Raw genomic sequence first — 26,762 nt, 5'->3', positions numbered from 1 at the left:
ATGTTTCTATATGGCTGAGGTGGAGGAGAAGTCATGGGATGTGAATGGGTTGAGGAATTGAATGGTCAGGGTGTTTGAAGGTGAGAGAGTCAGTATATATGTTGAAGTCCTGTACTTCCTGGGCAGGAAATGAGGAAGAGGGAAAAATGTGAGTCATGAAAAGACAGGAAAGTGATTGGGTGGTGGCTAAGAACCACATAAGCCTGAAGGAGCAGAGGTTCTGTAATAGTAATGTCATTTGATCCCTTTGTATTGGCAAAGCTAACAGGTACTTAGCACTTAGTAATTAATGAAGGCTGTATTAAAGAAACAGAAGGTGTGAACCCTTGTTGCTGATGTAACAGGAAGGGGTTGAAACAGGAAATGGCTGAAACAGGAAGGAGCTAATGCCATGTGTGTATATAAGGAGAAGCCCCTGCTGGGTCAGACGGATCTTCTTGGAGCCAGGTTCTGGAGGCTGAGGAAGAGAGGCCCAGGCTGGAGAGAAGGATTTTTATTCTGAGAACCTGGATGAAGTGATTTTGATTCTGGGAACCAGCTGAAACTTCTTCTGAGTCCAAGGGTCAGCCAAACTGCTGAGGATTTCCGAGGACCAGCCAGAGCTGCAGAAGACTGAGGAAACATGACTGTGGTGTCGGTCTTTTGTCTGTTTGTGGCTTTGTTAAGCCTTGACTTCCCAAGGATAGAGACTGTGAAAGATTTAAGGTGGACTGGGCACTGTGATCTTCAGTGTGGAACAGGGACTGCATGGAGAGCTGGACAAGAAGCTGGGAGCTGTCTGCCTTTGAACCCAGGTGACAGTTTGGTGAATCCAGGTAGGAGCTGGGACCATAGAAGATTATCCAAGGAATTGGGTCAAGATGAAGAGATGTCTCCATGGATACTGAGTAGTGACTGATTGAAGTTGTAACTTATTTATGACCTTGAAATTGTAACTTTTTTGTGACTGAGGGGTGAATGGCCTGTGTATTTTACACTACCCCTTAAGAGAGTGCTGAGTAGTGACTGATCTTGTAACTTAGTGTACCCCATGAGTGGAGAACTTTGACTTTTGTGTTTTGTGACCCTTCCTCCTTAAGGATGATTGAGTGATAAGTTGATTGAATGATTGAGTTACTAAGTGGTTGATTGACTAAATGATTGTACTTTGTTCAAAACTATATGACCACTTTGGTGAAAACTATGTGGTCATTTTAGTGATAAGTTGTTGTGAATGCTATATTTTGATTTTCTGTGATAATTTGTAATATTGTGAATGCTGTACCTTGATTTTTGCTTTTTTTCCTTTTTTGGAAGGGGAAGGCAGGGCAATTGGGATTAAGTGACTTGCCCAAGGTCACACAGCTAGTTTTTGTGTTAAATGTCTGAGGCCAGACTTGAACTCAGGTCCTCTTGACTCCAGGGCCGATGCTCTATTCACTGTGCCACCTAACTGCCCCTGTACCTTGATTTTCTGTGAATTTTTTGCTCTGATTTGTTATTGAACAGAGAGTTCACTATACTGTGCAATCAGAACCTTGAAAAGCTGTTCACAGTAGCATTCTTCTAGAAAACTGCTCGTGCTTGGCTTTACAGGTTCCTGGGTGAGCCATTTGAGGGGAGCCACCTCTTCTCCCATCCTCTTTATCTCCAACTCCCTGGACCTCTCTGCCTCAGCAATGGAGCAGCCCTCCTTCTCAAGGTCAACCCCTCCGCATATGCAACCAATTTCCTCTGCTCTGGGTTCTCCTAGCATATTACATTTCTAATCATTTTAGCTATCCCCAACTTGTCCTTTAAGCATAACTTCCCAGTCACCTCCTCCATCCTGAAAATAACTTTCAGGAGATCTCATCATGCCCTCAAGGTACTGTCCCATAGCTCTCTTCCCTCCTTTGTCAAACTCCTAGAAAGGGCTGCTCACCTCCCTGGTCCCATTCCCTTTCCTCTCACTCCTCTACCCTTTGGAATCTGGCTTTGGACTTCACCACTCCAATGAAATTGCTCTGCCCAAAGTCACTGAGTATCTCTCAATTCAAAATCAAATGCGATTTTTGAAAAAGCTCAGAGCATTAGGTCAGGCACAAAGCAGGACCATCTAAATGCTTATTTAAGTGCTTTTCCCCTTAATTACCAAAGCTGCCAGTCCTCAGCTTAGTCAGTCTCTTTGGGGCAGCTGATACTTCAGCATATGGGGATTCTCTCTCCTCTGGGCTTTGAAGACACTGCTCTCCCTCAGTTGTCCTGTCATCTGACCCCTCCTCTAGATCTTCTGCTGACCATCCACACTCATTAATCACATCCCCAAAGTACTTTTTAAAGCTCTCTTCACCATCTCTATCTCTCTTTCTCTGTCTCTCACTCTCTGTCTCTGTCTCAGTCTCTCTCTCTCCCCCTTTCTAGTCTCTCTCTCCAGCAGGTTCACTGCCATCACTATACACATGGCTCATAGCTGCATATGTCCAGCTTGCTTCTTCCTGGAGCTTCAGTCAGACCAACTGTTTATTAGACATTATGAAGTGGATGTCCTGCTGACGTCTCAAACTCAACATGTTCATCACCTCCCCCACCCCACTCCCACCAAACCTTCCCTCCTTCCAAATATCCCTACTTCTGTCAAAAGCTCCCCCCTTGCAATTTCCCAGTTCACAACCTTGGCATTATCCTGGACTCCTCAGCCCTCTACCCCCATTCCTCATTGGCTGCCAAATCTTGCCTTTTCTACCCCCTACATCTCTCCCCTGTAACCCAGTCTTCACTCACAAAGCTCCCACCTCTGTTTAGGCTCTTATCACTCCCCCCCCTCCAGGTTATTGAAATAGTCTTCTAATGGGTCTCCCAGTCTCTAGCCTCTGCTCCAGCCTATCCTCCACACTCTTGTGGTCATTTTCATTCATTGTGGTGCTGACCATGGCCTTCCCCTGCTCAGTCATCTCCGGCTGCTCCCTCTTGCTTCTAAGATCAAATATAAACACTTCTGTTGGCCTTTCAAGCCCTTCCTGACCTGACCCAATTTGTCCAACCTCCTTGGACATCACTGCCCCTCCCACACGCCACCATCCAGCCCTGCTGGCCTCCTCTCTGCTCCTCATGGCACTCCCTTTTGGTCTCATGCTTTTGTGCTAGCCATGCCCAGGCCTGGCATGAGTTCTCTTCGGTCTGCCTCACAGAATCTTCCTCCCTCCTTCAGGGCATAGTCGGGGTGCCACCTTCCACCTGAAGCTTCTCTTATTCTGCCCCTTCCTTCCTCCATCTGCCTATTTCTGTCCAGGTAGTCTCCCCATGAGTGTGTGAATTCCTCGTGGGGAGGAGTACAGATGGCTAAGTACAGGCCTCACTTGCAGGAAGTGCTTAATAAAGGCTTGTGGATAGATTGACTCGTGGAAAGGTAAACATGTGGTACAGTATATTGGTCAATACCTTTTTTCATCCCCTACTACCATTCTCATTGAGCCTCAGTCCATCCCCGTAAATAGAGACCTCTTACACAGACTTTGCACAGACAGGAGAGGAGCCTGGGCTGGTAGTTACTGATGCTGTCTGGGGCCTTCACCTTCCCCATCCCTCCGATGCTGTGTCCCTCAGGTCCCCACACGTGGCCCGCCTCCGGTCTGGAGCCCCTTAGGACCTTCGGTCATTTGGTGGCCTTTTCCTGGCCAGTCCTCTGCTGGGCTGGTCCTACGTGCTCCACCAGCACGTCTGGGACAGGGATTGGAGGGGTCTCGGGGTGGTTGCATCACCCTTAATCAAGAAGTTTGCTGAAACATTTTTCAGCCTTTTCCATTTTCCTTCTGACAGCACTCTGGTGGCTCGCGGTGGCCCTGCTGCTCTGGCGGCCGCCCTTGGGCAGCCGTCAATACTCTGGACAAAGGTCTGAGCCATTCCGCAATCTGAGGGCATACCCTGGAGCTCTCTTCTTCTTCGAACTCTTCCCGACCCCATTCGGGGAGTTCTTGGCAGAGACACTGGAGGGCTTGCCATTTCCTTCTCCAGCCCATTTCACAGATGAGAAACTGAGGCAAGCAGGGTGAAGTGACTTGCGCAGGGTCACCCAGCTGGTAGGTGTCTGAGGCTGCATTTGAACTGAAGAGATGAGTGTTCCCGACTCCGGCCGGTGCTCTGGGCGCTCTGGCTTGTAACCCCCTTGGCTGTAAGCAGAGAAGTCCGGCAGGGCCAGTCCTAACTGCGGCATGACGGAAGCCAGGAAACCGGAACAGCTGAAGAAAGAGATCGAAAGGAAGCTCTGGAAGAGGGCCTGCCCCCATCCCAGTAACGGCAGGTGATCACTGGAGGGGGTGAAGGGCTTCCTGCTGAAAGTGGAGCTGCAGTGGAGGCCTGGAGGAAGCCAGGCCGGGCAATGTCAGAGGCCCGGCCCTTGAGGAGCCCGAGGGGGTCACGGGGGGGGGGCGGGGGGGGGGGTGGGGGGAGCATTGGGGCTGCGAGCTGCCCCCGTGGAGGGCGCTCCCATTTATACCGGGAAGGTCCGATTCCCTAAAGCGGCCTGGGGTAAGGAAGCGCCTTTACCCCGGTTCGAGGACAGCCGGGCCCCTGGACCTTCCTCCGAGAGGGCGGGGGACTGCGCCCCTTCACCTCATCTAGCTGGCCCCTGTAGCAGCAAGCACCCCAAGCGTCCTCAGGGTTTGCTGCCACCACAGGTTCTTGGATCTGCTTTGATAAAGGAAAGCAACTCAAAATGGGTTAACAAGCTTACTTTAATCAGTCAGACATATATCGTTTACCTTGTTCAGGGGAAAAAGGTCAGCACCCCGAACCTCAAAGTATACAGGCAGAATTATCAAGACAGAAACAGATCAAGTAGACAGATTTCCAAACTGTCCAACCATTACATCCATAACAAATCAGCATCTGGGTTTTTCAAAGCCGGGGGACTCTCAACAACGGCTTCCCAGAATTCAGATCAAATCACAGAACACTTCTCAAAGTGAGTCCCAAAACAAAGCTACACATCAGGGCTTATATAGCCTTCTCCTGGCTCAGAGAATGTAACAACCTTATTGACTCACTGGCCAATCAAGAAGTATCTACTGAAAAACAAGCCTCCCTCCCCAGGCTTCAGGTGCATTTTAGCCTAGGGGCAGGGAAGATCTTCCAAATTTGCATTCCCATTACAGCCCCATGGGCTCGCGATCCCCATAGCATGGAATAGAAAATGCTCGTGGTCATTTGAAGCCCTTCGGGACCTTGGTCTGTTCCACACAGTCTCTCCCGCCCCGAGCCATAGGTCTCCTGTTGTTTGGTCCCTGGAGTCTGAGCATCTTGCTGGCTACCTGCCTGCATGGGCATCTCTTCCTCTCCATCTCCTCCTTCTGACTACCTCTGGGTCCCGGCTAGAGCCTTTCCTCTCCTGTTCAGCTCCCCTTCGTCCTGTATCTGTCTGCTGTAGACGCAGCTCTCAGGCGTTAAACTGGGAGCTCCCTGAGGGCAGGGACCGTTGTGCACAGAGACTGGCACACCTGTGCTAAATGCTTGCAGTTGTTGTAGCCATGCCCCAATTACGTGTAGGATAAAACAAAGAGAAAAGGGAAGCAAGTTCACTGCTCCTCCCAAAGCTTCTCCTGAGTCATGATTTTTGAATCACACTGCTAAAGTCTCTTTTTAAAATATAATTTTATGGAAAATGACAAATGCTGGAGAGGATGTGGGCAAATTGGAACACTAATGCATTGTTGGTGGAGTTGTGAACTGATCCAGCCTTTCTGGAGAGCAATCTGGAATTATGCCCAAAGGGCTATAAATACTTTCATACCCTTTGATCCAGCAATACCACTCCTAGGGTTATATCCCAAAGAGATCATAGAAATGGGAGAAAGACCCATATGTACAAAAATGTTTATAGCAGCTCTTTTTGTGGTAGCAAAGAAATGGAAATTAAGGGGATGCCCATCAATTGGGGAATGGTTGAACAAGTTGTGGTATATGCATGTTATGGAATACTATTGTGCTATAAGAAACGAGGAGCAGACGGTCTTCATATTTACCTGGAGAGGCTTAAAAGACCTGATGCTGAGTGAGAAGAGTAGAACCAGGAGAAATTTGTACACAATTACAGACACAACGTATGTGTGATGACTAACTTTGATAGACTGGACTCTTCTCAGCAATGCAGTGATATAAGTCAATCCCAAAAGATGCATGAAAAAAAAAGGTAAAATATATTTTTATTTTGTTAAACTTCTCTCATTTACATGTAAAAATTTTAACATCGATCTTTTTGACTCAATTTCAGATTCCCTCCCTACTTTTCAACTCTCCCTGCTCCTTGAGAAGTCAAGCAATTTGGTAGAGATTATACATGTGAAGTCATGCAAAACACATATCAATGTTTGTCAGGTTGTGAAAGAAAATAGGTCAGAAAAAGGAGAAAAATAAAGTTTAGAAAGCACCATTCAGTCGGCTTTGAGAGTTCATCAGTTCTCTCCCTCTGCAGGGGGGAGCATTCTTCATTGTGGCTCCTCTGGAATTCTCTTGGATCACTTTGTTGATAAAAGAAACTAAGTCGCAGTTAACCATCTTTACAATATTGCTGATACTGTGTACAATATTCTCCTGGTTCTGCTCACTTCACTTTGTATCACTTCATATAAGTCTTCCCAGGTTTTTCTGAAAGCATCCTGTTCATACAAGTCTTCCCAGATTTCTCTGAGACCAACTCCATCATTACTTACAGGAAAATATTCCATCACATGTATATACCATTACTTGTTCAGCCATTCCCCAATTGTTTGGCCCCCTCTCATAGTTCATTCAATTCTTTGCCACCTCAAAAGGAGCTATAAATATTTTTGAACATTTACTGTGTATGTTTTGCTCAAGACTACTTTTTATGCTCAGTCGTTTGACCCTCTCTCTTCCTTTCTCTGGGCTGAGCGCTGCTATTGCTGTCACCACATATATGGGCTCCAGACAGGCCTCGACCTCAGTGTCACAAGCTTCTCTTGATGACCTACATTTTCTTAGAAGAAAAAATGTCTCTCCTTAACCTTTTGCTGGCTTGTCCACTTCAGAATTCATTTTGAAGCATTATTTTAAAATTGTTTGGAAGGGAATATTGAGAGAATTCAGCTGGGTTGCCTCTAACCCAACATCTTGATTAATTAAATCTTGATGACCTAGCCTAGCCCCCACAAATTCAGGGTTAGCAAGGGATTCTGTTAGAGATTCCTTCTGCCTCTGGGGACAATGCTGTCATCACTCATAATTTAAGAGGAGAGGGTAGGGGACTAGGGCAGCAAAAATTAGAAAACAGGTTATGGAAGCATCTTTCCCGAATGCAGAGAATCTTTAAGGCAAGAAGAAGGCAGATGAGCAGGGTAGCTTGGAAAGCCAAAGGTTGGATTCCTTGTATTCCCAAAGGGGCAGCCTGCAGCATGAGGAACAGGCCTCTTTTTCTGTTTTACCATGGCTAAGAAAATACCCATTTCATTTGGCATTCTAGTTTTCAAAAGTACACTTAATATCCAACATGATACAAGTGTGGTTTCCTGATGAATTAATGAATGTGTCAACATTTTGTGGACTCAGTGCCAAAGTGTCAAAAAAGTGATGGCAGCAAAAGGAGGCCATACTGTAAGCATGTTAAAAATGTACAAAGTCGGGGCGGCTAGGTGGTGCAGTGAATAGAGCACTGGCCCTGGAGTCAGGAGGTCTCAGACACTTAACACAAAAACTAGCCATGTGACCTTGAGCAAGTCACTTAACCCCAATCGCCTTCAAAAAATATTGTACAAATTTATGAAGCTCATTGTATGAGTTGATACTTCAAATTTTTTTTTAAATGACAAATGATGGCATCTGAAATCTAGTTGGAGTTCTATCCAGTTTTCACTCCTCTACCCTTCCATTTTGTTTGACCTCTTTTTCTAAATTCACTCCTAAATGCTTCCTTTATTCTCTCAGTAAACTTGAAACAAGATGTTGTGGGATGACTTGGGCTTCCATTTCAAAGGATTGAGGTGATCAGTCTCTTCTGCTCATTTCCCAACATTTAGCAACAAGTGCTCTCTAAATGGGTGAGTTATATGGTATTACTATAATGCCACTAAAGAAATGAAAGGGGAGCAGCTAGGTGGCACAGTGAATAGAGCACTGACCCTGAAGTTAGGAGGACCTGAGTTCAAATCCCACCTCAGACACTTGTCACTTAACACTTAAGTGACCTTGGGCAAGTCACTTAGCCCCAATTGCCTTACACCCTCGAAAAACAAAAACACAAGAAATTAAAGCAAAGACTAATACTACGCAATAATTTACATATTCCACTGAAATTTAATGAAGAATTTAGCACAGGCTGCTGGGTCCCAAAATGATGATGCTTGCTGAACTGCAACCACCTTCAATAATTCCCTGGAGTCAATAAGAAATTCCAGCTCTGACTTTCCTATCATTCGACAATGAGCTTTGGCAACAATGCATCTTCAGCAGTGCTGAAGGAGCCGGATTTACTCTTTCTTATGGAGAAAAGGCTTCATTTCCTCCTGTCTTCTGAAGGCAATTTCTCACCTTCTGTTTGACCTCAAAGATTGGGGACTGTTCATTGACCAGGAAACATGGACCTGAGCCTATGGCCAGTCTTTTCTGAAATGACTGGTCTTCAAGGCAACTCAACATGCTGTATGGCTATTGGCTGAATGGAAGGTGTGTCTTGGTCAATTTTTCATAATTCCCTTAAAGACAAGACATGATTATTATCTTAAGTTGGGCAGCATACCCCCAGAGAGCAGATGTTAATAATTACCCTGAGACTGAGTATAGAAAAAGCTGTCATTTTTATGTGTACATGGGAGAAGTAGGCCAATATTCACAGTACCAATGGCAACTATGATTATGTCAGCATAGTTCTGAATTTCAAAATATAACAGACCCTCCATATAGAAGACAGAAGCAAAGCATTTATTCAGAAACCAGAAAGCTGAATCCCAACACCAGAAAACCAAATTCATCATAGCAACAAAGAAGTTAATACACCTTATCACTGCCGGAAGTAACACCATCCCAAAACCTTCCCCCTGCTTGGACCTTCCCACAAACAAACACTCACAATCCTAGTCCTTCCCTTGACTTAGTCCTCTCCTCCCTCCTTTCTCACTGCTCTAACTCATTTCCTGCTCCACCTGTTCAGCAAACTCCTCCCAGCACAGACTCCATGTGATTACATTCAGCCTATTAAGGGGCAGGGAAGATCTTCAAATTACCATTACCATTACAGGGAGTGGGAAGGGGACAGCTCAGAGACAATAAGGTTTCTAGAAAGTTACAACAGAAGAAAAATACCTATTAAATTGTTTATAGGCCAGCTAAGAGGTTACAAATGGTTAGGAACTTCTTCAAAGAAAACTCTTAACATGAAAATGTTTCTGATATTTTTATTTATCATGTATTTATATTTAGTTTATTACACTAAATATAAGTGTTTTTTCCTACTTAAGAAGCGAATCTCTCAAAGTGAGGCATTGCTTGAATCAGTTCCAAGAAACAGTAATAAATGTATCCATTCCTACAAAGGGGCCAATCCATCCCTTAGACTTACTTCTATAAGCAAAAATTTGGATTCCAGTATCACAAGAAATGGTGAAGTGGAGTTGTAGTGGTCCCACAATGAACTGGTCAAGACAAAAAGGCCACCAATAGCGTAATTTTTAAAAATTGTCTTTTCTAGTTTTATATACATTTAAAAAAATTTCTTTGATATCTTATATGCAAATTTTTTTTTTAGCGTTTTCATCATTCTACAGAACTCCCTCCAAAGATACAGATCAGTAGTTAAACAAAAACTTTAGCGTTAGAATTACCTGGGACACTCAGAGATCAAGTGACTTTTCCATGACGATACAGAAACTCTATCATCAGAGGCAAGACTTGAACTGCAGGTTTCAAATTCCTAGGGTAGCCTTTTATTCATTATGCTATACCACCTGTCATGGATTTACTTGCTTTAAATTTCTCTGATGAGTGTGCATGTCAAATGTCTTGCTCCCTCCTGGCTTCTTCAGAAAGAAATTCGAATTCCCTTCTTTTGCTTAGAGTAGGCCTTCTGTCACTGATGGTCAAACTCAACTTTGCAAGATGTTATTTTGGGATTCAGGCTAATCTGCTTTGTTTTTCAGATTATCAATGTCAGTTTTTCTTTTTCATTTCTTTTGAACAGGAAATGGTCTCGTGCAACTTAGAATGCTTTTCTTTGGAAAATTAAAATGCTTCTCCTGGATGATTTCTATAATTTTTGTTTAATGTTGAGGTTCATTCCCTGGTAGCCTCAGTGTCACCAAGAATTGGACTAAGTCCTGAGATTAGAATAATGCCTTGCAGATAAAAGGTAACTAATTGAATAGATACCAACAGGGGAGCTGCCAGTCATACTGTGAAAACAATCTGGGGTCTTTTCCTTACAACTTTTAATTTCATTCTGAAGACCTGGCATTACACTGAAAACTCAAATTAAACATAACATCTTTAATGGAAAGCAATTGTTATTCTACACTGTGACCATCAACAAAACACTCATTATAAGAATGATTGTTCTTACACAAAACTTATTTTTTTTTAACACTCTTGATGTTGGCCAAATGGCACCGCCAGTGTCCTGTCTGCTTCTGCATGTTTGCCTGGCTGATGTGGCTCTTATCCACATGTTTGTTAGCAGTGTATATATTACTTTGCAGCTTATTCCTTTCCACTCACTTCCCTTCATGCGAGGCTTCCTACACAACCATGGCTTCTCCATAGCATCACTGTCACAGTCATGTACCGGTTTGCCCAGCTGATTCCCTAATCCTTGGACATATGGGTTATTTCCAGGAATTTTATTCTTGTAAATTGTGTTTCAAATAATAATTTTATAGTAGCAGATCTCCTCCCACCTCACCCTTTCCCCATTACAAATGTCAAGATTGATGAATCTTCATAGGCAAGTCACTGGGTCAGAGAGATATGGATATATGCCAAACAGCTTTCCAGAAAACACCAATCCCCAGCTCCCCAGGCAATAGAACTGGCTATACTATTATATCACTTTAAATGACCTTGCTAGTTTGGTGCATGATAGATGGCATTTTATATCCATAATTGCTTTCATTTGAGGATCTGATTGAGATTGAACCATTTTTCAGGTGGTCATTTATAATGATAGGTAGTCTTTTCTTTCAAGGGAAGTGTTCACCTAATGCCTAGCATCTCCCTCACAGGCTTGTTGTGAAGATCAAATAAGATAATATTTGTAAAATGCTTAGGGCAGTGCCTGACACATAGTATGCATTATATAAATACTATGTATCAACATCATACCCTACAGCAGGAATCCAACCTTTGCCAGAAGCAAAGGGGCATATTTTTGCATAATCACAGATCTTCAGAACTGGAAGGAACCTCAGAGATATCTATCCAACCCATACCCCAAAATAATCCCTTCCATCGCATACTTGAAAGGTAGTCATCCAGTCTCTGCCTGGAGATCTTCAATGAAGGGGAGGCCAGTAATTTCCAAAGCAATCCATTCTACCTATCGATTACTCTAATTGTAAATTCTTCCCTATACTAGCCTTACATTTGACTCTTTACATCTTAATTGAAACCTCTGGAACCAAGCAAAATAAACTGAATTCTTCTTCCACATGACAACCTTCCAAATGCTTGAAGACAGCTCTCGTGTCCTTCTTCAAACTTCTTCAAACTAAAGGTCCCCAGTTCCTTCAACTAATTCTCAAAAGATATAGACTCAAGGTCATTCATCACTTTGGTTACATATTTTCTGGGCATTTCATTTATCAATGTCTTTCCTAAACTGTGGTGCTCAGAATTAAACACAATACTCCAGATGTGGATGGACCACGGCAGAATAAAGAGGGACTGAATTTCCAAATCTTTCACTACTCTTAGTAACACCTGTGGTTACATTGGTTTGGGGTTTTTTGGTTTGTTTGTTTTTTTAAGTGGCTTTCTTATAGTTGACTTATATGGAGCTTGCAAGCCCACTAACATCCCTTTACTCAGAGTCAGGACACTCACAAGTTGTTTGATCATGGGGAAAAGGCTTAATTCCTCAGTGCAATAGTTTCCCCAACTGTAAGATGGAAGTGATAACACTTGCATCACTAGCTTGTAGGATGAGTGCTTGGCAAACCTAAAAGCACAATTTAGATGTGCTATTATTACTATTGGCCAAGAGAATGATATCACAAAGAATACTATGCAGGAAGTATGTAGAGGGAAAAGACAGATAACTGACAAATGGTCCACAAAGATAAAGGAGGGTTTGGAATGAAAGAGGCCACTGTCTTTGTTCAGCAGATCACCAGGGACTTGTCCAAGTTACTTCAGTAAAGGGGTTGGGCCAGAAACTGGATTGCGTCATATTGAGAGAGTAAGTGATGAGGAACTGGACGCCTAACAGCTGTGTGACAATGGGCAAGTCTCAGAACCTTTCCAAGCTTCCATGGCCTCACCTGTAAACTATGGATAACAGCACACTGATCCCACAACATCAATGGGAGAATTGCTTTGCCATACATTAAACACTCTATAAATGTGAGTCACTATTATTATTATATGTTGAAAACTTTTTAAATGAGCTTGGCAACAAAAGGGAGAAGAGGTGAGACAGTAGCATGATTAGGGACACAGGGAATTGGGAGTGCCTGACTGTGTTTTTCAGTCATCAAGGAAAGAGCCAGTGCATGGGTTTGAGATATATGTCAGAGAAGAGAAGACCACTAGAAGATGACCCTGAAGTAAGCAGGAGGTGATGAATCAAAGGCACAGACCAGGGGATGGCCTTTAATAAAGACACTATGAAGGAAGAAAAACAGTTGACAAGTGTAGGATCTATTCAGAAATGGAATTAAAGAAGCAAATTCCAATAGGGCTGCCACAATATTCTCAGTAACCTAGGAGCATAAATTACCTGTTATAAGTATGGGGGTGTTGGAAGAGGGAGGGAGTTGCAGACTGAGAGGGAAGGATCTGATGCAGCCACTGGAGGAAATTAAACAAGGATCTAGTTAATTTATAATGTTTCCCTTTACTTTGAATTCTCTACTTTTCCACAAAGTATCTAATCTCACTGAAATTCTTCATACTTTGTTATATCTCTAAACTTTTGCCTTCATAAGGCTTCTCTTCAGTGTGAATCCTGTAATGCTGAGTAAGGTGCTTGCTTAGGCTAAAGGCCTTCCCACATTCATCACATGCATATGGCTTTTCTCCACTATGTATTCTCTGATGTTCAGCCAGTCCTGTGCTCAATCGGAAGGTCTTTCCACAGTCATTACATTGATAAGGTTTCTCTCCAGTATGAATCCTCAGATGCTCAGTAAGCCCAGTGCTTCTGCTAAAGGCCTTTCCACATTCATTACATTCATAAGGTTTTTCTCCAGTGTGAACTGTTTGATGCTGAGTAAGGTGAGCTCTCTGTCGAAAGGGTTTCCCACATTCATTACATTCATAAGGTTTCTCTCCAGTATGAATTCTCTGGTGTCGATTAAGTTGTGTACTCAGGGTGAAGGCCTTCCCACATTCAATGCATTCATATGGTTTCTCTCCAGTATGATTTCTCTGGTGTTCAGTAAGTCCAATGCTCAGGCGGAAGGCCTTTCCACAATCATTACATTCATATGGTTTCTCTCCAGTATGAATTCTCTGATGTTCAGCCAGTCCTGTGCTACGGCGGAAGGCCTTCCCACATTCACTACATTCATAAGGCTTTTCTCCAGTGTGAATTGTTTGATGTCGAGTAAGTTCTGTGCTCCGTCTAAAGGCTTTCCCACATTCATTACATTCATACGGCTTCTCTCCTGTATGTATTATTTGATGCCGAGTAAGCTGTGAACTTTGACGGAAGGTCTTCCCACATTCATTACATTCATAAGGTTTCTCCCCAGTATGAATTATTTGATGCTGAGTAAGCTGTGAGCTTTGACGGAAAGTCTTCCCACATTCATTACAATTATAAGGTTTTTCTCCAGTATGGATTACCTGATGTCGAGTAAGCTGTGAGTTCTGTCGGAAGGATTTCCCACACTCATGACACTCATAAGCTCTTTCTCCAGTATGAATTGTCTGATGCTGAGTAAGTCCTGCACTCTGGCGAAAGGTTTTCCCACACTCATTACATTCATATGGTTTCTCACCAGTATGAATTCTCTGATGTACTGTAAGTCGTGTGCTCAGGCTAAAGGCTTTCCCACAGTCATTGCATTCATAAGGCTTCTCTCCAGTATGAACTGTCTGATGCTGAGTAAGCCCTGCACTCTGGTGGAAGGCTTTTCCACACTCATTACATACATAAGGCTTCTCTCCAGTATGAATTGTCTGATGTCGGTTCAACTGTGAGCTCTGGCGGAAGGTTTTCCCACATTCATTACATTCATAAGGTTTCTCACCAGTATGAATTCTTTGATGTTCAGTGAGCTGTGAGCTTCGTCGGAAGGCCTTCCCACATTCATTGCATTTATAAGGCTTCTCTCCAGTATGAATTCTCTTATGTACAGTAAGTTGTGTGCTCCAATGGAAGGCCTTCCCACATTCATTACATTCATAAGCTTTCTCTCCACTATGAATTCTCTGATGCTGAGTAAGTATTGTGTTCTGATGGAAGGCCTTCCCACATTCATTGCATTTATAAGGTTTCTCTCCAGTATGAGTTCTCCGATGTTGAATAAGCTGTGAGTTCCAGCGGAAGACCTTCCCACAATCATTACATTCATAAGGCTTCTCTCCAGTATGAATTCTCTGATGTGTTCTAAGTTGTGTGCTATGGCAGAAGGCCTTCCCACATCCATTACATTCAAAAGATTTCTCTGCAGCATGGATTCTTTGATATTCAATCAAGTCTGAACTATAACTGAAGGGTTTCTCACATTCATTATACTTAGAAAAAATCTTCTTTGAGTGAGGTCTATTACATTTTCTTAAGTCTGAACACATCCCAAAGCTCTTTCTGGGCATATTGTGTTTACAGAGAGTCTTTCCTATGGACACTCTCTGCTGTGGAAAAAGACCTGGACCTAACCTGAAGCTTCTTCCACACTTATCATATTCTTGGCCTCTCACTTTACTGGGAGTTTTCCCTTGGGCGATTTTTAATTGTCCAGGATATTTCTTCTCATTGTCTTGCTGTCTCTCTAATATGACATCACATTTCCAAGTTTCTCTCATTTTGGATATGTGGGAACTATCATTTTTAAGTCTTTCTTCAGATGACTCTTCTATAGAGAGGCCTTGCTTTATAGTTGCCTCCTGGATTTCACTGCTTGTCTCTTGATCTGAAAGAAATAAAAAATATAAATTCCCATAATCCCAAAGTTGTATGTGTAGTTTTCCCATTCACCAAGAAAAACTGAGGGAGCTAGGCAGTTCAGTGGGTAGCGCTCTGGACCTGTAGTCAGGAAGGTCTGAGTTCCAATGCAGTCTCAGTCACTTACTAGCTGTGTGACTCTAAATAAGTCACTAAGCATGTTTGCCTCAGTTTTCCCACCTAGAAAATGGTGATAATGACAGCATCTACTTCCTAGGATGGTTGGAAGGATAAAGTGAGATATTTGCAAAGGTGCTACATAAATGACAGCAGTCATCCTATCATCATTATAAACCTGTCAAACTTTAAAGTATAGAACAAATCATAATTCAGCCTGCTATCTGTAATATTGTGAGGGTTTACATATGCTCATTAGCACAGTCATGTAGCTCTATAACTATTGACTTCTACCGGTGTTCTTATTGCACAAGGCAGCTCGATGCGACCTTGCGGAGCAGACAGACGCTCTTTCTGTCCCCTCACGGTACTCATCTACCAAGTGAAGGAGACTGATTCTGAATAGTTCTAAATGGTCAGACCAGAGCAAATGGAAGGAAACTCCAAAGACCAATATTGGTTCAATATAATAATAATAATAATAAGCATAATAATATAAAGAATTAATTCTTCTGAGCTTTGGTTCCTATGAAAAATAGCTAAGGAACTCTCTTCCAAGAATTATGGAAACTTAGGAGAAGGTTGCAGTGATTTGCACTGAATGTGTGGTTTTTGCTTTTCTGAAATGGCCAAGTGGTGATCATCTATATATGTTTAAATAGAGAATGAGAAGAAAGACAGAATTTGGGGAGAGCATATTTCAAAGGGTTCAGAGAGAGGATAAGTAGGATCCCAGTGATGAATTCTACAAGGGAATTCAAGCCCCAGAGAGACAGGAAATTCTCAAAATACAAGGAGAAACAATTCTGATAGAATGATGGTGCAGGGCAGAGTATTCTGAAGGTCCCACGGGTGACTTCAGGAAAGCCACTCCAACTCTGCGTGCCTCAGTTTCCTTCTCTGTAGAATGAGGGGATGGGTCTTGAAAGCCTCTCAGATCCCTTCAAATTCAAAATCTAGGACTCCACAAATGAGAGTATTTGTCCAAACAGACCAACATGGAAGGACAAAGAACTCATGGGCCCTCTTACAATAGTAAAACACAAGTACAGAAGACAGAAGTGAGGACAAGTAACAGAAAAGGGAAGAGAAAGGGAAGGGAATAAGCATTTATAGATCACCTACTGTGTGCCAGACATTGTGCTAAATGCTTTACAAATGCTATCTCATTTCATCCTCTCAACAATGCATCAAGAGAGGTCTGTTGTTATCCCTATTGACAGTGGAAGAAACTGAAGCAAAGAGGGTTAAGTGACTAGCCCAGGGTCACACAGCTAGTAAGTGTCTGAGGCTGGATTTGAACTCAAAATGAGTCTTCCTGACTCCAGGCCCCAGAACTCTATGCAGTATGGCGTCCCCTAGAAGCCTACACCCACCATGTTACCTAGTTGTAAATAAAATATAAAAACGTAGTGTCCTGAAAGAGTGATGTTAGGATTGCTTAAGTCTAGAGTAAACTGAGGCTGGTGAAGAGAGCTGGAAGTTACAAAAAGGAGGCTTTGCTTTGTTAGGTAAAAGAGGAGGATAAAAGAAGGAATTAGGCTTTTCAGAGATGGAAGGAACTTCAGCTGCCATCTCCTTCAACCCAAGCCTGAAAAAAAAAATCCCATTAAAGCTCTCTTGGCAGTTGGGCATAGAATTACTTCTCTATGACGGTCAGTGAAGTGGAACTCATTAAATGGCCTCCACAGGCCTTTTCCACTTTGGAAGCTCCTGAAAGGATTTTTCCCCTAAGATCAAGTCTAAATTTGCCTCTTTGACCTAAGCCCTGACTACTTCTGATTATGCCTGAGTTCAAGCAGAACAAATTAATTTCTTCTCTAGGTAACAGCCTTTTAGATTGATGAAAATAGTTCCCATTTTTCTTAAGTCTTTTCTTCTCTGGGCTAAAGCTCCCCTAGTTCCTTCAGTTGGTCTACCTATTATCTCCTGATAAAGGGTCCACAAAGCCCTTTATCATACTCTCAATCCTCCACTGGACAGTCTCCACTGTATCAAAACCATCACTAAAGTTTTCTGCCCAGAACTAAACATGACATTCCAGGCAGACTACAGCCAGACCATTACCCATATGTCCAGAAGTCATGTCTCTTGCAGGACACAGGAGACTTCTTGTGTGCCAGACAAGTGTTCATTCATATTAAGCTTGCAGTTGACTAAAGTCCACAAATCTTTTTCAAAGTGCTGTCAATTCTTGTCTCTTCCAGCTTGTACCTGTGAAGTTAATTTCTTTACCCCAAGAATAAGACTTTAAGATTTGTCCCTTTTAAATTTCATTTTACTAGATTCAGCTCAATGTCTGTCAGGACCTCTCTGGACATTCTATCATTCAATGTGCTAACTTTCTTTAGCTTTGGGTTATCTGCAAATTTGATAAACTAGCTATTTCTGCCTTTATCTAAGTCACTGATAATAAATTTCCAACAGCCAGGGTCCAGCACAGATTTGGGAGGGGGAGGAGGGGCTGCACTAGGAGCTTTCCTTCAGTTTGACCTTGAAGCTGTAACGAGCACTTTGGGTCCAGTCATTCCGAACTGCATCATCTAACACTCCATTTCCTCCCCCAAGAAGAGTATGTCTCACTTCATCAAGGCTTGGCTAAAACGTCGATGACCCAAATCTGCCACATTCCCTTCACCTAACATAAGTGACCTTGGTGGAAATGTAAATGTGTGCAGAACAAGGTGGGGTCTGCTTTCATGAGCCAAGACTGGCTTTTTGTGACCTCTTCCCCTTAAAAAAACTTTTAAAAATTTAAGTGCAAAAAGACAAAAAAGGAAACATTTCTATGTATACAGCACAACACGAAATGAGAATTACACATGAAACCATGAATCTCCAATTCACGTGGTTTACTTTAAAACAAACCCACTATGTCATAAATACTGTACACATTGTTTTCAAAGGATCTTCTGTGCTCCCTTCTGAGCTTTCTTTTGTTCTGTTATGCACTTTTTACTTTTCTCCCTCCCTCCCCAAATGAAAGTCACCATTAAATACAGAGATGTATGTATGTAAATACATATATTTATATGATAAATACACACACACATATAGCCATACCACATATACTTGTCTTCATCGGTTCTTTCTCTGGAGATGGATAGCATTTTCCTTCAGAGATCTTTTGTAGTTGATTTGAGTGCTTATAATACTCAAAATAACTTAGTTGTCCACAAATGTTCTTTGAAAAATATTGCTACTACTGTATATAACATTCCTTGGTCCTGCTCACGGCACTCTTCATTATTTCATGTTTTTCTAAAATCGACCAGCTCATCATTTCTTACAGGACAGTAGTGTTCCATCACAATCACATAGCACAATATGTTCAGCCATCCCCCATTGATGGGCATCCCCTCAACGTCCAGTTCTTTGCCACCACAAAGAGAGATGCTATAAATATTTTAGAACATAAAAGTTATTTTCCTTTTCCCCTGATCACCTTGGGAAACAGACCTAATAGTGGTATTGCTGGGTCAAAAGGGTATACACAATTTTATAACTCTTTGGGCTTAATTCCAGATTGCTCTCCAAAATGGTTGGATCAGTTCATGGTTTCACCAATAGTGCATTAACATCCCAATTTTTCTATGTCCCCTCAAACATTTATCATTTTCCCCTCCTATCATTTTAGCCAATCTGATACGTGTGAGATGATATCTCAAAGTTGTTTTAATTTGCCTTCCTCTAATCAATGACTTACAGAATTTTTTTTTTCATGTGGCTATATGTAGCTTTGATTTCTTCATCCAAAAACTGCCTGTTCATACCCTTTGACCATTTCTTAATTGGGGAAAGACTCATATTTTTATAAATTCAACAGAATTCTCTGGATAGTTGAGATGTGATACCTTTATCTGGAAAACTATCGATAAATCCCCCTTCCGATATTTTACTTTCTAATCTTGGCAACATTTGTTTTATCTGTACAAAACCTTTTTAATTTAATGTAATCAAAACCATCGATTTTAAATCTCACAATGATCTCTGCTGCATTTATCATAAAGTTTTCTCTTCTTCATAGGTCTGATGGGTAATATGTTCCATGTTCTCCTAATTTTCTTATGTTTCCCTTTATATCTAAGTCATGTATTCATTTTGACTGTATCTTGGTAAACGGTGTAAGTCACCTGGTCAATGCCAGACCGCTTTCCAGTTTTCCCAACAAATTTTCCACCAAATAATGAATTCTTATTCCCAAACCCTAAATCTTTACATTTGTCAAACACAAGGCTACTCTAATAATTTACTATGGTTTGCCACTGACCTCTCTTTCCATTTCTCAGACAGTACCACGCAGTTTGGACAATTACTGCCTTATACCATAACTTCAGATCTGGTGCTGTCACATCTGCTCTCTCACAGTTTGGTCCACAGGTATCTACCCTCATCTGAAGAATAGCTCAGGGGCCTCCTGCTATGAGGCCTTCCCCAATCTCTCTCCTGCTTGCAGCTACTCTGCAGAGTTATGTAAATGGCGGTCCCCACATACACATACAGGGAGAGTGATGGTCAGAGGAGGGAGTTCTGGTCTGGGAAATCACAATAAGAACTAGAATTTACACAATGCTCTAACATTTGCATAGCACTTCACAAACATCCCATTTGAACCTAACAATTCTGGGAGAAAGGTGCTATTATTCCCAAGGAAACTGAGGCAGAGAAATTGTGACTTGCCCAGGGTCAAAGAACTGCCACGTGTCTGAGGCTGGAATTGAACTCAGGTCTTCCTGACTTCAGGTCCAGGGTTGTGACACCTAGCTTCCTCTAAAGATGGCAAGTAGAGCCATAGGGCAGTCCACTGACAGGCCCTCTGCAGCAGCAATGGTCAATTAGTCAGTCAACAAGCTTTTATAATGGTAGGATTCATCTTATTCCAGGTATCAAAGACAAGACACGGGAAGGGGGAGGGAGGGAATGTTTACAGCTGCAGGGCAGGAAGTGGCCCAGTGAAGAGGGAGCTGTGTGGCCCCAAGGAGTGCTGAGCGTCTCTGGGCAGGAAACGCAGGCAGCAGTCACCTTGCTTTTCCATCCTGTACTCTCAGTACCTGTTGAACGGCTCAGTGTATATTAAGCGGGCACCAGGCAGCTTTTGCTTGAATTTCATTAAGTAGATTTCTATCTGTTGTGTTCCTTTTGAACAAAGTGATCCCCATCAGGACGTGGGTGCAGGTGGGTCAGCGGCGTCTCTGCAGCGGGAGGTCAAGGGTCTGGCTCACATCCCCAGATAGGGTCCATTCTAGCCAGGGATCCCAACACTGTCACTGATGCCAAAACTGCCTCTTTGCATCAGGAACTTGCTGCTTTTGTCCAAAAACACCCTCCTTTTGTCAGCTGCACTCCAAGGTCCCCAGTTTTGCTGCTGGTGGCATCATGGTCTCCACATGAAGGCCACCGGAAGCAGGGACAGGTTGTCAGACCAGGTGACTGTGAAGCCCAATGGCCTCGGTCCACACCATGTCCTGGACGTGGGATGTGTAAAGACAAGAGGGATACTTGACTCCAGGTCTCAGTGGTGGGTCACCCCCCCCCCATGGCTACTCCTCCTGGGGCAGCTGCATGCATAGCCCAGCAGGCCTCAGAACATGAGGTGCGCAGTTTCCCTGAGCTCTCTAGCACACCATTTCAATTATGAAGGTCTCCAGGTGATGACCAGGACTCCTGTCTGCTTTCTGACCCTCTGCCTTCCTCACAGAAGTGAGAACAGCCTTCTCTAATCTTCTCATTTCCTCCTCGGAGCACTTCTCTCATGATTTCCAGGCAAACATCATTCTCCTTAAGAATGTGAAGGGGTGGGGCGGCCAGGTAGCACAGCGAGTAAGAGTACCGGCTCCAGTGTTGAGAAGACCTGGAGATCGAATCCCGGGCTCAGACACTTAGCACCCACCCAGAAACACCTGGCTGTGTAACCTTGAGCAGGTTACTTAACCCCGATTGCTTAAAAAAAATAAAAAAGAATGTGAAGGGGCCCATCAGTTGTTTGGGACTGTACCTGCAGCCCTGGGGGAAGTCAGAGCCCAAGCCCTGTGGGCATGCTCAGGAGGTCTCTTGGCCAGCCCTCGGCTGGGCTCTAAGCCAGGATGAGGTCTTCCAGGAAGGCAGCAATAGAAGGCAGTCCTAGAAGAGCTCAATTCCTCAACATCGCCCTCAGAAAACCAGAGAACACTGTCCTCTGAGAGGCAGAAAGTCTGGAAATATTCAACAGAACACTTTTAAGAATCACTCAACTATGAACCAACCTAAGAAGAACCAAGAAACAATGAAAAAAAATATTAACTAAAAGAAATAAAGGAAAAATGCCAGAAATGTACTAGAATAATGGAGTAAGAACAGAAGCTAAGCTAGAATTTTCTCAAGTTAAAATATAAATAGAAAAACGGGCCAAAGGATTTAAAGTAAAACAACAACCTACTCTCTTCCCTCTTAGCAACCACTACAGAAAAGAGGCACAAGACAAAACCAGTATTCACTCGACACTTGCTGTGTGCCCGGACCTGTGCTACCAAGAGACAGGAGCTGCCATTCTACCGAGAGAGACACCAGGGACAGAGAAAGAGACAAAACAGACACAGGGGAACCTTTAGCTGAGGGTCAGAGGCACCAGATGGGAGGAGGCAAGAGATAGGGGAAGGCTTCACGTAGGAGACTGCGCTGGCCAGAGCTTTGAAGAAAACAAGAGATTCTGAGAGGCAGAGGGGACAGACTACACATGCATGGACACAGGGGATGGAGTGCCACCTGTTAAAAACAGCAAGGGGTCGAGGTGGAGCCAAGATGGTGGAGTGAAGGCAGAGACTGGCTGAGCTCGCACCCAAGCCCCTGCAAATACCTTCGAATAATGACCAAACAAATTCTGGAGCAGCAGAACCCACAAAAGGAAGCACTGAAACAACTGTGAGCCCCAGGTCAGCAGGAAAGGTGAGAGAGGCGCGCCATCCAGCACGGGTGCACCAGCACAGGGCACGCCTCAGGGAGACTGGGTCAGGGGCAGCAGAACTCTCAGCCCACAGATGTTACGGGGCTCTGATAGCGGGTCAGGAGATCAACAGGGGTCCCTTTGCTGGTTCCAGGGGCAGGACTCTGTCGCACTGACTATACTTGTATCTGGGTCCATTTATGGGTCTCAGTCCCAGGGTGAGAAGAGAGCTTGTGGCTGCAGGGAAGCAGGGACCCTGGTCATGGTTCCAGGGTTGAGAAGAGTACTTGGGATCACTCACACATCAGTGCACAATACAGGAGAGTAATAAACACACCTCCCCCTAGATCATACCTTGAAAGAGTAAAAAACTTACAGAATGAAAGAAATAGAAGAAAATATGAAACATCTCACTGGAAAAACAACTGACATGGAAAATAGATCAGGAGAGACAATTTAAGAATTTTTTTGCCTTTTTTTTGTTGGAGAGGGGAAGGTAGGGCAATTGGGGTTAAGTGACTTGCCCAAGGTCACATGACTAGTAAGTGTTAAGTGTCTGAGGCCAGATTTGAACTCAGGTCCTCCTGACTCCAGGGTCTGTGCTCTACTCACTGTGCCACCTAGCCACCCCTAAGAATTATTGATTGCACCACATGAAAGTCAAGATAAAAAAAAAGAGCCTAGACATTATCAACGAAAACTGCCCTGTATTCTAGAACCAGAAGCTAAAACAAGACATTGAAAGAATCACTGATCACCTCCTGAAAGAGATCCCAAAATGAACACTCCCAGGAATATTGTAGTCAAATTCCAGAACTCCCAAATCAAGGAGAAAATCCTGCAGGCAGCCAAAAAGACACATTCAAATATCACAGAGCCACAGTCAGGACAACAACAAGATTTAGCATCTTCTGTGTTCAAGGATCAGGGGGCTTGGAATGATGTTCTAGAATGCAAAAGAGCTAGGATGACCACCAAGAATCACCTACCCAGCAAAACTGATTGTAATCCTTCAGAGGAAAAAATAAACAGTTAAAAAAATAGAGGACTTTCGAGCATTCCTGACGAAAAAACCAGAGCAAGATGCAATAGCATAAAAAGGTAAACAGGAAGGATTCATCATAAGGGGTTTGATAAGGTTAAACTGTTTGTATTCTTACATGGGAAGGTGATACAACTCCTAACAGCTTTCTCATTATTAGAGCAGTTAGAAGGAGTATACATAGACAGAAACCAGAGGTGTAAGTTGGATGTGATGGTATTACCTAAAAAAATAAAATGAAGGGATGAGAAAGAATGCACTGGAAAAAAGGGGAGAGGGGTAAAATAAATAAAGATGAACAAGAAGAAATAGCTTTCACAACTAGTTACTTGTTAGGCAGCAAGGGACAGATGAGGATCATGAAAAAACAAAACAAAGGCCTTCAAAAAGTATGAATGTTGGAGCAGATATGGGGGAATTGGAACACTAATGCATTGTTGGTGGAGTTGTGAACTAATTCTGGAGAGAAACTTGGAGCTGTGCCCAAAGGGCAACCAAACTGTGCAGACCCTTTGACTCAGCAATACCACTGCTAGGTCTGTATCCCAAAGAGATCACACAAATGGGGAAAGACCCACACATACAAAAATATTTATAGCAGTACATGTTGTGCTGGCAAAGAATTAGAAACTGAGGGGATGCCTTTCGACTGGGGAATGGCTGAACAAGTTGTGGTATATGAATGTCATGGAATACTATTGTGCTATAACCAGACCAGAAAAACCTGGAAAGACTTCCACGACCTGACAGCGAGAGAAGCAGAACCGGGAGAACATGGCACACAGTAATACCAATGCTCTGCAATGACCAGCCTTCACAGGCTTGGCTCTTCTCAGAGAAACAGTGATCCGAGACAACTCCAAAAGGCTCCTGATGGGAGCTGCTACCCACAGCCGGGAAAAGAAGCATGGAGTCTGCAAGCAGATCGCAGCAGCCTATGCTCTCTCGGCTTTTCTTGCTTTCTTGCGGTTTCCCCTTTTGTTCTGATTCTTCTTTCACAACATGACTAATGTGGAAACACGGTTAATATGATTGTATATGTACCTATGTCAGGTTGCACGCCATCTTAGGGAGCGGGGCAGGGAGAAAGAATTTTGAACTGAAAATCTTATAAAAGTGAATGCTGGGGGGTGGCCAGGTGGCTCAGCGAGTAAGAGCACCGGCTCCAGTGTCGGGATCACCTGGGGATCAAATCTGGGCTCAGATACTTAGCACCACACGCAGAAATAACTGGCTGTGTAACCTTGAGCAAGTTACTTAACCCCAATAGCTTAAAAAAAAAGTGAATGCTGAAAACTTTTTAAAAAAATCCTTTGACAAAAATTCTTCAAACAAATAAGTTCTGATTTTGTCACCCTGGACCTAAAATAAATAAAGCAAGGACCATAATAAATTTTTTTGTGTGAAAAAAGGCTTTTCCACAAAATCAATGTTGCTAGAAAATAAAGTAAAATGTGGGGAAAAAAAAAAAAACTTCCTTCACATGTCTCTGATAAGCACCTGTTATTCAAGATTGATAAGTGAATGGCACAAATTTACCAGACCATGATCCATTCAGCACATAAGTGCTCAAAGGACATGAATAAATGTTTGTCACAACAACTGTCAGTCTTATGAAAGGCTGCTCCCCCATCACTAGCAGGAACAGTGAAAGCTCCAAGATCTCCCATCACAACAAACCTGGGGCATTTACAGGATGGAATGATCAATGCTGGTGGGCCCTTGGGAAGACAGGCCCACGTAATGTTGGCCAGGTTGGGAAATGATCCAACAATTCTGAAAAATCTCAGGGCAATTACATGAGAAAAATTACTAACTGTCCTCATCTTTGACCCAGTGATCCCATCCCCACAGGAGGCACTTGCCCCAAGGAGGTCAAAGAGAAAGACCCCATCTCTAACAAAAGTACAGACCTAAAAACCAGGCGAGTGCCCAGTGATAGGAACATGGCCCTGGGCCACAACAGGAATGGAGCCCCCAGGGACAGAGCCAGCAGGCATCAACCAAGGACAAGGTCCAATCTTGGAGGAGCCAGATGGACCAGGCCATCACCAGGAGAGAAGACAAGCAGGGGAGGCGAAACCATCAGGAAGCAGCAGGACATGCACGGTCTGTGGCCCCTGCCCCCCAAGGTCTGAACAAGGGGAGATGGCCCCATGTGGGGGCTCGTCCAGACTGGGCAGGGCTGGTGTGGGAGGGGGCACCTCACCCTTCCCATAAGACCTAATGGATGGATGTGCAGTGTTCACAGGAAGAACACAGGATGACAGGACCATTGGCCACAAAGCAGTACAAGGCCAAGACAACTAATGAGGATTGAGAAGCCCCTGTAATGGCAATGGGAATCTAAGATCTTCCCTGCCCCCAGGCCCTCTGATAGGCCTAGGTGAATCTGAGGACCTTCCCTGATAAGAAAATATGCTCTGCCCCCTAATAGGCTGAATGTGGTCACCTGGAGCCTATGGGGGGAGGCTTGTTCTTCAGGAACGCCCACACCTTGGTGCTCTGTGATTGGGCAGTGGGTGAAGAGGGCTGTGACATTCTCTGAGCCAGGAGAAGGCTGTATGTACCCTGATGTGAGGTTTGGCTTTGGGGCTCACTTTGGGAAGAGTTGTGTGATGTGGCCAGACGAGACTCTGGGCAGCCATCGAACCCCTGGCTTTGAAAATCCAGATGTTAGTGCAGAGAGACAGAGACAGGCAGACCCCCAGCAGCCACTGCCACAGTCTGGGCCTGAGGTGATGGGAATCTGCACCATCAGGTGGCAACCAGAGACAATAAACCCAGTGACTGCCCTCAAGGAGTTTGCCATCTAATAGGGAGACCACAAGCAAGCTCTGTTCAGGGTAAGTGAGAGAGAAGCAGCAAAGAGAAAGCGTTAGGAGGGGCCAGCATGCCCAGCAGGGGATGGTCAGAGAGGATGCAGGAGCCCAGGGGCTGGGGAAAGGCAGAGGGGGCTCCGATGGCCAAGCAGACCATTGTGTGTCTGCTCCTGCAGAAGCCACTGAGGAGGGGAGTGACTTGATCAGGCTTTTGTTATAGGAAAATCACACTGGCTGGGACTACACGGGCACCTTCTGGCCTGACTCACCTGCACAAAGGCCTTTCTGGACTTCTTCTAGTGTCCAAGGTCCTTCTCCTCGCTCCAGGTGGCCGATCACATCTGGGCTGGACACTGCCAGTCCTGCTCAGTGGAAATGGGCACATGCTGGGGGCGGAGAGGCTGGTCAGCAGGCAGCCCCAGCCCTTTCCTCTTTGGGGACAAACAGCCACCCCAGGAGGGTCTGGGGGTCACCGGTATGTGCTCCCTGGAAGGCCGGCAGAAAAGCCGTTTGTTTGCCCCATTCCCTCTGAGGGCCAGGGCACCTGAGAGGCCTTCAGGGGAAAATGAATGGGAG

At 43.9% G+C, this 26,762-nt stretch overlaps 1 protein-coding gene across 8 annotated transcripts in view; it reads right to left on the bottom strand.

Moving 5' to 3' along the window:
• Nucleotides 1-12,754: 12,754 nt before the first annotated feature.
• The window catches only part of LOC138167678 (zinc finger protein 420-like), a 35,902-nt gene continuing 21,894 nt past the window's right edge, over nt 12,755-26,762 (bottom strand). For 7 of the 8 annotated variants that reach the window (XM_069096609.1, XM_069096610.1, XM_069096612.1 and 4 more), the window contains 2 exons: nt 26,456-26,548; nt 12,755-15,254 (listed from right to left, as the gene is read on the bottom strand). In XM_069096609.1, the coding sequence (XP_068952710.1) occupies nt 13,075-15,254; nt 26,456-26,548 (2,273 nt within the window). In that variant the 3' untranslated portion in view covers nt 12,755-13,074. The remainder of the gene's footprint in view (nt 15,255-26,455; nt 26,549-26,762) is intronic. The other variant, XM_069096617.1, reaches the window with a different exon arrangement.

The sequence above is a fragment of the Petaurus breviceps genome, unplaced genomic scaffold (assembly GCF_028583685.1).
Source record: "Petaurus breviceps papuanus isolate PSGF00001 unplaced genomic scaffold, PetGlider_PUasm1.0 287, whole genome shotgun sequence".
In the NCBI taxonomy this organism is placed as follows: Eukaryota; Metazoa; Chordata; class Mammalia; order Diprotodontia; family Petauridae; genus Petaurus; species Petaurus breviceps.
The sequence above is the reverse complement of the archived record's forward strand: the minus strand, read 5'-3'. Positions and strand labels throughout refer to the sequence as shown.